Genomic DNA, 13693 nt, shown 5'->3' with positions numbered 1-13693 from the left:
ATTCTTATCTTTGTGTGTGTTAGATTGACTCGTTTGCCTACTTCAGGCAGCCATGAATCAAATTCCATGTCATTCTACAAACAAAAGATTAGGCCTATATTATAGCCTAGAAGTTGATCATTTTGACCATCACTGGAAATGAATTGTGAATAATCATGCAGCAGCCCATATGATTCAGCAAAATGACATTACGTCTATATTTGGCACTAGATGTATTTCTCCTCCCTTCTTTTATGTAAAAGTAAAGATAGGAAAAATTACTTATAATCTTCCAGAATTATGTAATTGTACACATTTCCTTCATAACACTTTTTCACTGCACCTATCCGGTATATGTGACAATAAAACTAAAACTAATAAAAAATAATCACTGCCTGTTTGAACAATCCCCGCCCACTCTAATAACACTTCCTCCACATGATCATGACAAAGCCGAAGTGAAAGCAGCGGAGATCATTTGACATTTTGACGATTACAACTATTCTGGAAGTAATGTCTGCCAAGTCTACCTCAGCTAACTTGCCAGAAGCCGAACATTCCGGACTATTGAAGTTTCTCTCTGCTGCGTTCTACGCCGTCAGTTCATTCTTGATCATTGTTGTGAACAAAACGATTCTCACAAACTACAGGTAAGATCGTTTCGTCACTGCATTGCTTACTGTGCATAGAGGTTACTTCGGTCAATATTCGCTACAAATCCCGTGAAAGTGTGGTGCTTTCAAGACAACTGGGAACTCGAAAAAAGTGAAATTATGACTTAAGTGATCTTTAGGTCGGAGCTCTAGAAAGAGGCCCGAGTTCCCGACTTGGAATTCCTAGTTGGATGAAAAAAAAACTATTTTTTTCCTAGTTGCCAGTTGTCTTGATCTTGAACGCACTGAAGTCGTAAATCGGATATTTCCGAGTTCCCTGTTGTTTTGAACGCGGCATGAGCATGGCAACTTGAGCAGTGGTAGGGTATACCCCGGATATCCACATTTTTTGTGGTCATTGCATATACTCACTTCTTAATCCTCACGATGCGTATCAAAGTAGTGTAGTGGAGGTATACGCCATATCAATTAATACGGCTGATGGAACCGATCAGAATGTTTAGCTTAAATTGTTGATAAACTATTATTTCTTAACATTTTAAGTGCTCCAATGTGCACACAGCGGTAAGCCTACGTGCAAATGTTCAAAAATGCAATTGGCTGGAAAACACAGTTCTAAAATGCGTACCGCACATGCGAGCGGTTTCATGGACAGAGATGTAAATATCCCTTAGAAATTTAGAAAGATGGGTGATCTAAAGATGCAACCGCTATCATTGGTTGGTAATATGACTAAGATAATTCCTTTGCCTGCTAGACAATGAAAGAAAGTTGATTTTGAAAACCAATAAAACAGGAGAGCACATATGAGGAAGTCTATACACGAATTGCCTCCACGCTTCTATGGTGGGAACATTACTTATAATATGACGTGTATAATATGAAGAAAAACGTCCAGGTTTCAAACAATTAAGGAACAGGAAAAATATAGCAATGCTAATGATAGGCCTAACTGTCTTCTGGTAGATGGAAAGGCTTTCCCAAAAACCTTTTCAATGAAATGTTAACTACACTGAACAAAAATCTACAATTACATTTTAGTCATTTAGTAGATGCTCTTATCCAGAGCGACTTACAGTTAGTGAGTGCATACATTATTTTTTATATTTTTCATACTGGCCCCCCGTGGGAATCAAACCCACAACCCTGGCGTTGCAAACGCCATGCTCTACCAACTGAGCTACATCCCTGCCGGCCATTCCCTCCCCTACCCTGGATATAAACACAACATGCAACAATTAACGATTTTACTGAGTTGCAGTTCATAAAAGGAAATCTGTCAATTGAAAAAATGTATTAGGCCGTAATTTATGGATTTCACATGACTGGGAATACAGATATGCATCTGTTGGTCACAGATACCTTTAAAAAAGGTAGGGTCGTGGTGGATCAGAAAACCAGTCAGTATCTGGTTTGACCACCATTTGCAATCATGCATCGCCACACATCTCCTTCACATAGAGTTGATCAGGCTGTTGATTGTGGCCTGTAGAATGTTGTCCCACTCCTCTTCAATGGCTATGCGAAGTTGCTAGATATTGGCGGGAACTGGAACACGCTGTTGTACACATCAATCCAGAGCATCCCAAACATGCTCAATGGGTGACATGTCTGGTGAGTATGCAGGCCATGGAAGAACTGGGACATTTTTAGCTTACAGGAATTGTGTACAGATCCTTGCGATATGGTGCCGTGCATTATCATGCTGAAACATGAGGTGATGGCGGCGGATGAATGGCACGACAATGGGCCTCAGGATCTCATCACGGTATCTCTGTGTATTCAAATTGCCATCGATAAAATTCAATTGTGTTCGTTGTCTGTAGTTTATGCCTGCCCATACCATAACCCCACCTCCACCATGGGGCACTCTTGTTCACAACATTGACATCTGCAAACCGCTCGCCCACACGAGGTCTGCCATCTGCCCGGTACAGTTGAAACCTGGATTCATCCATGAAGAGCACACTTCTCCAGCGTGCTAGTGGCCATCGACGGTGAGCATTTACCCACTGAAGTCGGTTACGACGCCTAACTGCAGTCAGGTCAATACCCTGGTGAGGACAACGAGCATGCAGATGAGCTTCCCTGAGACGGTTTCTGACAGTTTGTGCAGAAATTCTTTGGTTGTGCAAACTCTTGTTTCATCAGCTGTCTGGGTGGCTGGTCTCAGACGATCCCGCAGGTGAAGAAGCCAGATATGCAGGTCCTGGGTAGGCGTGGTTACACGTGGTTGTGAGGCCGGTTGGACGTACTGCCAAATTCTCTAAAACGATGTTGGAGGTGGCTTATGGTAGAGAAATTAACATTAAATTCTCTGGCAACAGCTCTGGTGGACATTCCTGCAGTCAGCGTGCCAATTGCATGCTCCCTCAACTTGAGACATCTGTGCCATTGTGTTGTGTGACAAAACTGCACATTTTAGTGTCCTTTTATTGTCCCCAGCACAAGGTGCACCTGTGTGATGATCATGCTTTTTAATCAGCTTCTTGATATGCCTGTCAGATGAATGGATTATCTTGGCAAAGGAGAAATGTTCACTAACAGGGATGTAAACACATTTGTGCACAACATTTGAGAGAAATAAGCTTTATGTGCGTATGGAAAATGTCGGGGATCTTTTATTTCAGCACATGAAACATGGGACCAAGACTTTACATGTTGCGTTTATATTTTTGTTCAGTATAGCTACAAAGTAGCCTATGCCTACCTGGCAGATGATATCATGATTATTTGCACCAATCCAGTGGCCATTTGTTTTGCAAACTCCATCTCATGTGCACTACAGAAACACCATTAACCAAACAAGCAGTGCTAAAATTAAAGGGTAAATACACTCAAATCTAAATTTCTTAGATTTTTCCCTGACCTCAAAAGTGGTCTGCTGATGTGATTTAAGCATTGTTGTGGACTTAGAACATCCAATTTTGTTGTTATTCTATTAAAAAAGTGTGACCGAGTGAAAACAACCTGAAAAGAATGGGAAAGATCTGAAACCTGTGAATTTCTGACTCAGTTGAATCTCATTTATCTATTTCAATAATATGCCTACTATCAGCCTACCAAGACCAATATGGGATTTATCGCTTTAGGTCATTCAGAGTGTATGTCACTGAATCTTTTTCACACAGGGCGCCGTTCCTTCGCCGGGCGGGCCGTTTGGGATATTTCAGCAAAATTAGACAATGCCCACTTCTCCAGGCACCACTACACCACTGCACATGAGGCTCCAACAGGCAGCTAGTTATTATGGGGTTGTTACAGTTTATTAAAACGTCTTCCTGATTGACCAATAACATCTCTTTTCTCTTTCTTAGATTTCCCTCGTACATGTTTCTAGGAATTGGTCAGGTAATATACCTCAATTCAGGATTCTTGAGGTAGAAGTTGCACTACAGATCTACGATCAGATTACCTTTGTATCATCATAACCACCAAACCAAATTGTTGATGAAAAAAATATCTGATCCATTGTCAGTAAGGCAAAACTTCTATCTTCTACACCATCTGAGTATGGAATTACCATCTTCTCATAAATATCCAACCCCCTCTTGATTTCCCCCTTTTTCCAGATGGCCACTACAATCATCATTCTCTATGCTGCTAAAATGAACCAAACAGTTCACTTTCAAGACTTTGACAGAAGTATTTTCATAAAAGTAAGTGTTTTTATTAAGTAAAGTAAGTTTGTTATATTCTTGTTTTAATCCTATGCCTGTCCATCACAGATGCATACAACAAAAGGTGAACCACAATAAGCCACAAAGAGTCAATGTTCCAAGATGTATTTTTGCAGTTTGCCGTCAATATACCATCTTGAATTCATTCATTAAATGAATTATTGCAATACAGATCTTCCCTCTACCTCTGCTGTATGTTGGAAACCACATAACAGGACTGGCGAGTACAAAGAAGTTAAGGTACAATGGAGTCTAAATTCATGAGTGAAACTTGCATTAGTTTCAGATATCACCTCAATTACAGTGTGTACAACTTAAACACCAACCTCTACTCATAGGGATTTAGACCAGGGCTGCCAAGCACTCTGACAAATGCATTTATAAAAAATCAGATAAAATGTGATTGATCGATTTAATCCTTTTACAGCTTACCCATGTTCACAGTACTAAGGAAGTTCACCATATTGATGACAATGATCATGGAAGCAAGGATATTGAAGTTTGTGGCAATTCTTTCACATCTGTATATTTTGTCATCGTAACTGCTCTTTTTTTTTTTTATAGTTCAGTCTTATAGTATTAACATGTGAATTTTAATATCCTCTCCAGAAAATGTTACCCTAACCGTCTGATCTACAGTGTTTTGGCCATCGTTTTTGGAGCTTTGGTGGCTGCAAGGTAAGTTGCAACTGAAATGTTCACACTGTTAACATATTCCTGTCGAGTGAACTACTCTTCTTTGCTTGATATTACTTCTGAAAACATCAAGGGTACTTTGAAGGAAGTCTTCATTACCATTATGAATAAAATGTTCCCTTTATTTTCTCCCATAGCTCTGACTTGGCCTTTGATGCAGAGGGCTACATGTTCATTCTGCTTAATGATGTCTTCACTGCTGCCAGTGGTGTGTACACCAAGAAGAAACTGGAAACTGAGGTAGGACACATTCTTGCCACATTATAATAATAAGAGATAACACATTGATTTGAGCACGTAAACGTTTCTTTTTTACCCTTGTCAAATAAAATCCCAGAATGGTTCTGGATACTTTGAAAATACCAAGCACCTGATACTAGATTATCCTTACAGGTAGATACTTCCAGTTTTCAGATTAAGATATTCTTAAACAGGCACAGGAGACTGCATACATATTTCTAAGGCAGGTTGGATGAATCAAGGCCTTGTATTGCAACAATCGATAGCTTTTTCTATTGTAAATTTTCATCATGCATGTTTACATTCCAGCCAAGTGAGGAAAGGTGAGGAGGTGAGGTATTGCTGAAAGAGTGACCTGTGCTCTATTGGTTGCATTGTGGCGCAGTGGTCTAAGGCACTGAATCGCAGTGCTAGCTGTGCCACTAGAGATCCTGGTTCGAATCCAGGCTCTGTCGTAGCCGGCCGCGACCGGGAGACCCATGGGGCGGCGTGCAATTGGCCCAGGGTAGGGGAGGGAATGGCCGGCAGGGATGTAGCTCAGTTGATAGAGCATGGTGTTTGCAACGCCAGGGTTGTGGGTTCGATTCCCACAGGGGGTATGAAAAATAATAATGTATGCACTAACTGTAAGTCGCTCTGGATAAGAGCGTCTGCTAAATGACTAAAATGTAAAATGTAATTGTGTAGGGTCTGAATTTGCAGGATAATGACCTAAATGTGGCCAGGTTAAGTGAGGTTGATTCATTTGTTAGGACGCCCACCCTTAAACAGTGCAGCATGTGTAACATTTATAGTTGAGAAGTTGACTAGCTAACTGTTTCGTGTAATTCTGACTCGCATAAAATTTCATTTTCTATTTCTTGAAAGGGTCTTGGAAAATATGGGATCTTATTTTACAATGCATTCATCATTTTCATTCCAACTCTTTTGGCGAGTGCATTCACTGGGGATTTACACAAGGTAAATGCATTTCCCATTTTCTCAGGATAGTCGTTGATTTTAGGCACAGATCTAGTATCAGCTAATCCCTGTCTGTCTGACCTGTCTATGTGTGTGTTTTTGTGTTGACAGGCCATCACGTATGAACAGTGGTTGAACACCCACTTTGTTTCTTGCTTCCTTATGTCCTGCATCATGGGGTAAGTGTACAAATTACTGAAAGAGAAACTGCCAGTGTATCCCTTTCTCTATGGCTGTTAAAGGGGCATTATTCCACCTAAACTATGCAATTTGATATGTTGATGTTCAACATTATAAGAACAATGAAGTGTAGACTGAATGAGGATATCCTTCCTTACCAACCGGAGGCAGAGCCGGACACTGAGACACGCCTCACCTTAGCCTTGACGTTGTCCCATTGGGCTCCATCGTTGCCGACACAACTTCCTTTAACAATTCTTAGAATATATCAAAACCTAAAATAGACTCCCAGTAGGGGGTGGTGGTGGCGGCCTTATTAATAAGAAGATATTGTGCTTCTCTCTGTTTCAGGTTTGTGCTGATGTATTCCATAGTGCTGTGTAGCCACTACAACTCAGCACTCACCACCACAGTGGTGGGAGCAATTAAGGTAAGAGGAACACGTGGACCAGTAACATGTGGGTCAATATGTTTGCTCCTAACATTTGGGGTTATTGACACAGCTGGGTCGGGGTCAGTGAGTGTTTTCAAATGCAACCCTGATGCAAATGCCTGTGGGGAATCCTATTCTGATCATTTCCTTCTGAGTCCACATACCCATGAATATCATGTCATGTCATGTCAACTATATAGTGTATTAATATCAGTTGTTTTCCTCAGAATGTTGCTGTGGCCTACATCGGTATGTTTTTAGGTGGAGATTACCTGTTTTCATGGACAAACTTCCTAGGGTTGAATATTTGGTAACAACTGATTTATTTATTAATTACACATTAGCACAAGAAGCTGTTGCTATGCCATTCTGTTTCAATGTCCAACTCTATAGTTGTCTCTTCTCGTCAGTATGTCAGGGGGACTTGTGTATTCCTACCTGACGTTCCACGGCAGCAGCAAACCATCCCAATGCAATGGAAGCAAAACACAGATAAACCAGGATCAGCTAAAGATTCCCATTATGGAAGATTCCACAGACCGACTCCTTGTGAAATAAGTTATCTTTATTTAACCTTTATTTTATCAGGGAGTCCCATTGAGACCAAGGCCTCTTTTTCAAGGGAGCACTGCCTGAACACAATGTATAAGTGAATACACCTGTGATGCATCTGGTCATAGTTTTATTTTTCTGGACTGTAAGCACAACCCTTTGTAACTGCTCCATATTGGAGCAAAAGTTCTTACATTTTGTATGTTTTAATGTATCTTTTATGATGAATTATAATCATATTTTTGACAAATGTTTTATTATTTGTGTTGCAAGTTGAAACCTGTAATTTAATTGTGTCATCAAGACAAGTGTTACTACACATGCATATTATTACATGTGTAAATAGCAATGGCCACTTGTGGTTATTAAGCACCTCTTGAAAATGTGTGAGACAGAGAATGTAGTGTATTGAGCTGTATGTTCAAGGACAACTGAACTGCAGTGTAGTGATGATGCAGCCCTTATCAATCATTAGCATAGCAATAAACTAGAAGGAATTAAACTGGCTCCTGGATCATGATCATTGATGGTGTTTATTGAAAACCAACAAGTACCAACAGTGTGGACTGCCTGTAAAGAGAAACTGTTTTAAACATCAACAATGTCATCTCTACAAAACAAGTCAGAACATTTCCCATTAAGGCCTAAAACACACAATGCTGACTATGGTCTGTTAACATGGTGGGAGGGAGAGTGAATTTCATAATCATTTAAACATCAACTTCAAAGCTCTTGTACTGTAGATTTGGTTTCTCTTTTTCTAACAAACAAGTCGTGGAATATATTAACTGCCGAAACATTTTTAAACCAAATAATAAAGTGTTCAAAATACATCAAGATATATACACTATACTTGGGTTGTTTTGATTATCAACAAAATCATTGTCTTCCAGTTTAACCTGTACTCTATCAAAAAAATGTATTGGACGTCATCCCACTGGACACAGATGTCAATTCAACATCTAGTTTTGATTTACATTTGAATTGTCAACTAACGTGAATTCAAAGTAAAATCAACAAACAATTGAACCATGTCCTTGGATTTAGGTTAAAGGTTGGGTGAAAAAGACAAACATTCCCTAAAGTCCTTTACATGAATGACTTCTTGCAAATCCAATCAGTTTTCACGTTGATTCAACGACATAACATCGTTTTTTTTTTTATGCCTTGGAAACAACGTTGATTCAACCAGTTTGTGCCCAATGGGATACGACATATTTAATCACGTATGGCCAATAAAGGATCTGGGTGTTGCAGGAAGCACAAACCTTATGAAACAACAAAAACATATATTTAAAAACAATTGGCCATTTACCATAAAAGCTTTACACAATGTTAAGAGATGTAGTGTTACTAACAAATAATAAAACCTCGCCAATGCCAAGCAATCATTACACCCTCCCTTTATGTAGAAACAAGTGCCATTTCTCTAGACTGGTCTAATTGGTGGAAACGTTACATTGGAAGCTTAATCCATAAATGCTAAACTTAATAGCAGATACTGTAGATACAAGTGCTGCTGCAAAGGGGAGTACAATTCTAACGGCTATAAGTTGACGTCGATAGATACTAAATCATTTGAGGGAGGCGATGAGCAATAAACTCTTCAATGGAACTATATGTCAGTACTCGGAGACAGCTTGTGATAGCAAATCGTTAACAAAAAGGACAAATAAACATGATGAAATAAATACCTATGAAACTTTGATTATAGAGAAGACTTGTACGTACACCACCAATGGGGCAACCACGTCCGTATCTCCAATCAGCCAGAATCTTTTAATATAAAAGATGGTGACACTAATAACTTTACATATTCCTCTTCCGTCTGTCTGGCCATGTGATTTGGTTAGAGCAGAGAAGGCCAACGCCTTCACAGCCATAGCATAGGCAGGCTTTTGTTCCAGCCCAGCTCTAACACACCTGACTAAACTAATTGTGGTCTAAATCCCCATAAAATGATAATCTGGATCAGGTTTGTTAGGAGCTGATATGGAGCTACGTCTACTCACTCTGTGGCCCTCCAGGACCAGAGTTGTCCCTCCCAGGTTATAGCTACAGTTCTGGGTGTGATACGTTTAATAGGTGAAGGGGTTGGAGCTTGAATTCTTGTGAAAGCTTGTGGCCAGCCACTACTGTAGATTAGGCTTGCAATGACCCCCTCTTCTTCTAACAATGGGGTTGCATCTCGATAGTCTCTACAGTGACTTCCTCCCCTCGTCTACTCTCTTTCACTGATCTGAAAGAACTGGACAGGTGGAAGCGAAATACCCTGATAAGCTTCCACCACATTGCTTTTACACCTATCGTGTCACAGTCCAGATCAGAGAATCAGGAGAGGAATCCACTTTCCAGTATTTAGATACACCTGTCCTATGACTGACCGCACCCTGTATCACTCCTTCCATCTGAGCTAAATCCACATATACTTTCATTATATAAACATACTCACACAATATACTTTATCTTCAAAAGTAAAAGACATAACAAATAACTCGTTACCACCAAAGTGCAAACAAAACTAAACAAAACCTTAAAAGGTACTCTCCTCCAGTCTTTATAAGGCAAAGGAGAGTATAACATTCTTCATATATTGACATCTACAACACAGGAGGCTGGTGATGGGAGGCTCATAATAGTGGATGGAATGTAGAGAATGGAATGGTATCAAGCACATGGAAACGACGTGGTTGATACCGTTCCATTTATTCCATTCCAGCCATTATTATGAGCCAGGCCTCCCCAATGAAGGTACCACCAAGCCGCCTGTAATCTACAATCTTAGCAGCCTAATAAGGATACAATTGGAAGCTGAATAAGGTGCTTTTAGCTTGTGCCTGCCCCACACTGCACATGGAGAAGAAGTTACCCCCATATACTGATCTAAGGTCCGCTTAGCATTTCCCCCCATTAATGGTTAAGTATTTGGGGAGGGTAAGCTTATCCTAGATGGGTTTCCCTACAGACAACTTCTACCCAGAACACATTGCGCAGGGAGGCAGAAGGGGGTTGACTGGGGAGGGTTTCAACACTGGGATATGGGTGGGGTTTCAGGCAGACAGGTTATTAGCCAGCTCAATGAGCGCCAGCGCACCATGGAGACGCTCCCGTTGCTCTTGTAGACTCCGTCTGGCAGCCCCGCCCCCGTTGCCCTTCTCTTCCTCCATTGGCTCCTCCTCTTCCTCCTCATCTGATTGGAGAAACTCCCGGGGGTCCTGCTGCTCCTGGTCCTCCACCCCACCCTTGCCCTGGGGTTTCCCCTTGGTGGGCACAGGGGCACGCTGCTCACGGGTCTGCCAGTACCTTCCACAACACAGAGAGACAATGGGGGGATATGGTGAGTATTGGGGTGTGCAGAATAAGGTGAGATCGCTCAATCGCTTCACTTGTTTTACTATCTGTCTGATCTGCCTGTCCACCTCCCTCCAGAGCCACTCACTTTGCCAGCCACTCTGCCACAGCCTTGTTGTCCACAGACTGGGCCTTGTCTGGTCCCTCCTTGGGGTCTTCTCTCTTCAAACGGGCATATGGGTGCTTTGGGCAGTGTCGGTTAGCATGGGTAAAGCGACTGCCACAGGCTTGGGAGAGAAAAATGATATCAGAGTTAGTGTCAATGCTTTTCCATTTGGTGGATTCTGCACCCCTCCTATGAGAAAGGTCTAAAGGTACCACCTATGTAAAGGGTGATGGTCTAGCTGTGTGCTCACCTTTCTCAGAGCAGACAAAGGGCTTCTCTCCGGTGTGAAGGCGCTGGTGGGTCTTTAGCTGGCCACTCTGGACAAAAGCCTTGCCACAGTCAGGGTAGTCACACGGGTAAGGCCTCTCCCCTGGGAGAGAACAGAGAGAGTTATTAGTTTGTAATTGTTCTATTTTTCTAGCAGATGCCTATAAAAGTGAGCAGTGTATTGGTGTTGTAACACAGGGAACCGCATAATGTCCTGGTAGTTTGGGTGTCAGTGTGTTAGGGACATCTGTGCTCTGCTTTCACCTGTTTGTGTTCTCTTGTGGGCCTGTAGACTTTTCTCACCTGTGTGTGTTCTCTTGTGGGCCTGTAGGGATTTCTCTCTAGGGAACACACGGTTGCAGATGTTGCAGCGGATGCGGCTGGAGGAGCTCTCCCCCTCGTTGATCAACTCACGGACAGTGTCAGCACGCGGGCGGCCACGCCGAATACCGTCCTCTTTACCGTCCTGAAAACAAAGTGGAAATAAAGTTAACAACAGTTACATTAATAAATGCAGCTTTATTTACTTTTTGAATAGTGAATGTAGGCTTACAACTGTTTAGAATGCAGCAGTATTCCATATCAACAGTTTTAAAAAATTGTATGACCTATCATTATGCTAAACAAAAATTAATGTGGTCATTGGTTACCTAAAAATGACTAATGCATGGTGAAATGTGACTGTCCAATTCTTGTCCACAATCCAATTTCAAATAATTGCTACATTATATTTTGTTCAATGAATGGTGCTGAAAGGTGCATGTATTAATTTATTCCAAGCACATCCGGTAACATTTTTGGCGGGCGACGCAACGTCACATATGACAGCTGCCTGGGGTTTAAAATCCATCATGTCACCCCGTGAGCGCGGGCGTTTTTTTAATACACTTTTCCGAGTATCCGTTTCACTCAAAATACTTTATTTTTGTTTACAAGCACTGTATCAAAGATACGGACCCTTATAAAAAACTTGGACAGCTATTCAGATTGCGTCTAGATTGCATCATTCAATGATGCAGTGTAAAGTTAACTTTTATCTTGCCAGCGGCCTAGCCATCCTGTGAATGTAACATGATCACTAAGATTCTAAAGTTGAAGCAAAGTAACCGATAATCACATTCATTGCAAGATTATTTAATACAACAAACAACTGAAAGTTACATGCAAATAAATGCTAATGTTTCAGTTATTACGGCGTCATACCAGACACAATTCATGCAAGATTTAAAGTAGCCTACCGGATAGGATTTCAACTTCAACACAACACAATGCTATTAGGCTAAACAACATGAAAAACAACCTCAAACTTATCCTACCTTCATCTGGTCAGGGGAGGCACCCATGTCCGCCTCGCTGGCGGTGTTGGTCCCGGTAGGGGAGGCAGCCCCGTTCACGGAGCCCGGGCTCAGGCTCACATTATGGGCGTTCTCCCCCCACCTCCACGGGTACACCATGAAGTCGCTGAATCCAGGGCTGATCGGTATCAGAGACTCGCTCTTCCTGGGCTTGATCGGGGTGGTTTTGATCACAGACACCAGGACCCTCTTTGGAGAGTCGTTGCAAAAAATTACTTGAGGATGCTTGTTCTCGGCCATCGTTGAGATGAAAGACGAATGTGTCAAAAGCTGATAAAATCTAAAATTGTATCACAATGTTCAGGAATCACTTGCCATTAAAATAAAAAGCTATTTACCCAGCTTTGCTGTCAAGTAACCTAACTTTAGCAAAATAGCCTTCTTATAAAAGTTGGGTTAAGCAGCTATAAGACTGAAAGTGTCCCACAAAATTCAGCTATTCAATCAGGAGTGAAAATATTCTTCATTTCCAATGACGTAGAAAACCGCGCCACAATTCCTTATAAGAAATAGCACAAAAATTAATTAATTTACAAAAAAATGGTAAGGTTCACACTGTCAATGTGGATACAATGTGTGCTCCTACTTCTGCAAGTATTTCCCGCGTTGCAAATCGCGCCAGGGCGGTTCATAAATCCTTTTACCACATGTATGGGAAATAACCTATTATAAGAGCCAAAGCATGAGGTAAACCCGAACGAGCGCAACACAGTAACCAATGGTCATCATCAAAATATTAAAAGTACGCTGATTGGTTTGTACTTTTTATCCAATGAGTTTTAAACGTTCTTGAGCGCGCCTTTACGGACTGACAGCCGATTTAACCAATGTGGATAACGCAAATGAAACCGCTGCGTATACTGAGATGATTCAGCCAATGGCACTAAAGGTTCATTTTACAGTAGGCTGGGATTGGACTACTGTCGATCAAAAGCCTCTCCCGCGCATACAGCAGCCTATGTTTATATATTACGTTTTGGGGACGATTTAAAGGGAAAGGGTGAGTCAATGGCGCCAAAGTTACGTAATCAAACCGCCAGAGGGGAAACGATACTAAAACAAAGGTTGCAGTCAGTCATTTAACCTATGCCCTACACTACAGTTGTTATTACTATATTATTACACTGGGCCTATATAATGAAATTAATATTTTGTTTATCAGAGGAGTATACAGTTTGTCCTATGTTGGAAGACTGGCATTGTAACGTTTTAAAAAGATAATGAAAATCAAATCAAATTTAATTCATCACATTCACATGTTTAGCAGATGTTATTGCGGG

General features: G+C 41.2%; 2 protein-coding genes across 2 annotated transcripts; one reads left to right on the top strand and one right to left on the bottom strand.

The window, feature by feature from the left end:
- The first annotated feature begins 411 nt into the window (after nt 1-411).
- Nucleotides 412-8177, top strand: LOC311144766 (nucleotide sugar transporter SLC35D2-like). Its single transcript, XM_084180870.1, has 12 exons — nt 412-629; nt 3911-3944; nt 4166-4252; nt 4446-4513; nt 4701-4772; nt 4883-4951; nt 5107-5209; nt 6077-6169; nt 6281-6348; nt 6701-6779; nt 7010-7092; nt 7193-8177. The coding sequence occupies exons 1-12, from the start codon at nt 493-495 to the stop codon at nt 7338-7340; spliced, it is 1041 nt and encodes a 346-aa protein (XP_084036996.1). The 5' UTR covers nt 412-492; the 3' UTR covers nt 7341-8177.
- On the bottom strand, nt 8132-13016 carry LOC311144767 (zinc finger protein 367-like). The gene is made up of 5 exons (XM_084180871.1): nt 12375-13016; nt 11362-11524; nt 11042-11161; nt 10774-10912; nt 8132-10637 (listed from the first exon to the last, which is right to left on the bottom strand). The coding sequence occupies exons 1-5, from the start codon at nt 12651-12653 to the stop codon at nt 10385-10387; spliced, it is 954 nt and encodes a 317-aa protein (XP_084036997.1). The 5' UTR covers nt 12654-13016; the 3' UTR covers nt 8132-10384.
- Between the last annotated feature and the right edge of the window lie 677 nt (nt 13017-13693).

The sequence above is a fragment of the Coregonus lavaretus genome (genome assembly GCF_964263955.1).
Source record: "Coregonus lavaretus genome assembly, chromosome: 17".
Classification (NCBI taxonomy): domain Eukaryota; kingdom Metazoa; phylum Chordata; class Actinopteri; order Salmoniformes; family Salmonidae; genus Coregonus; species Coregonus lavaretus.
This window is presented reverse-complemented; position numbering and strand designations above follow the sequence as displayed.

Coding starts and splice junctions, on each gene's coding strand:
- LOC311144767 (XM_084180871.1), bottom strand. CDS start 12,653: ATGGCCGAGAACAAGCATCCTCAAGTAATTTTTTGCAACGACTCTCCA. Junction 11,162..11,361: donor CCACAAGAGAACACACACAG/GTGAGAAAAGTC, acceptor GTTCTCTCCCAG/GGGAGAGGCCTTACCCGTGT. Junction 10,913..11,041: donor CTTTGTCTGCTCTGAGAAAG/GTGAGCACACAG, acceptor TTCTCTCCCAAG/CCTGTGGCAGTCGCTTTACC.
- LOC311144766 (XM_084180870.1), top strand. CDS start 493: ATGTCTGCCAAGTCTACCTCAGCTAACTTGCCAGAAGCCGAACATTCC. Junction 4,253..4,445: donor ACAGAAGTATTTTCATAAAA/GTAAGTGTTTTT, acceptor ATTGCAATACAG/ATCTTCCCTCTACCTCTGCT. Junction 7,093..7,192: donor TTCCTAGGGTTGAATATTTG/GTAACAACTGAT, acceptor TCTTCTCGTCAG/TATGTCAGGGGGACTTGTGT.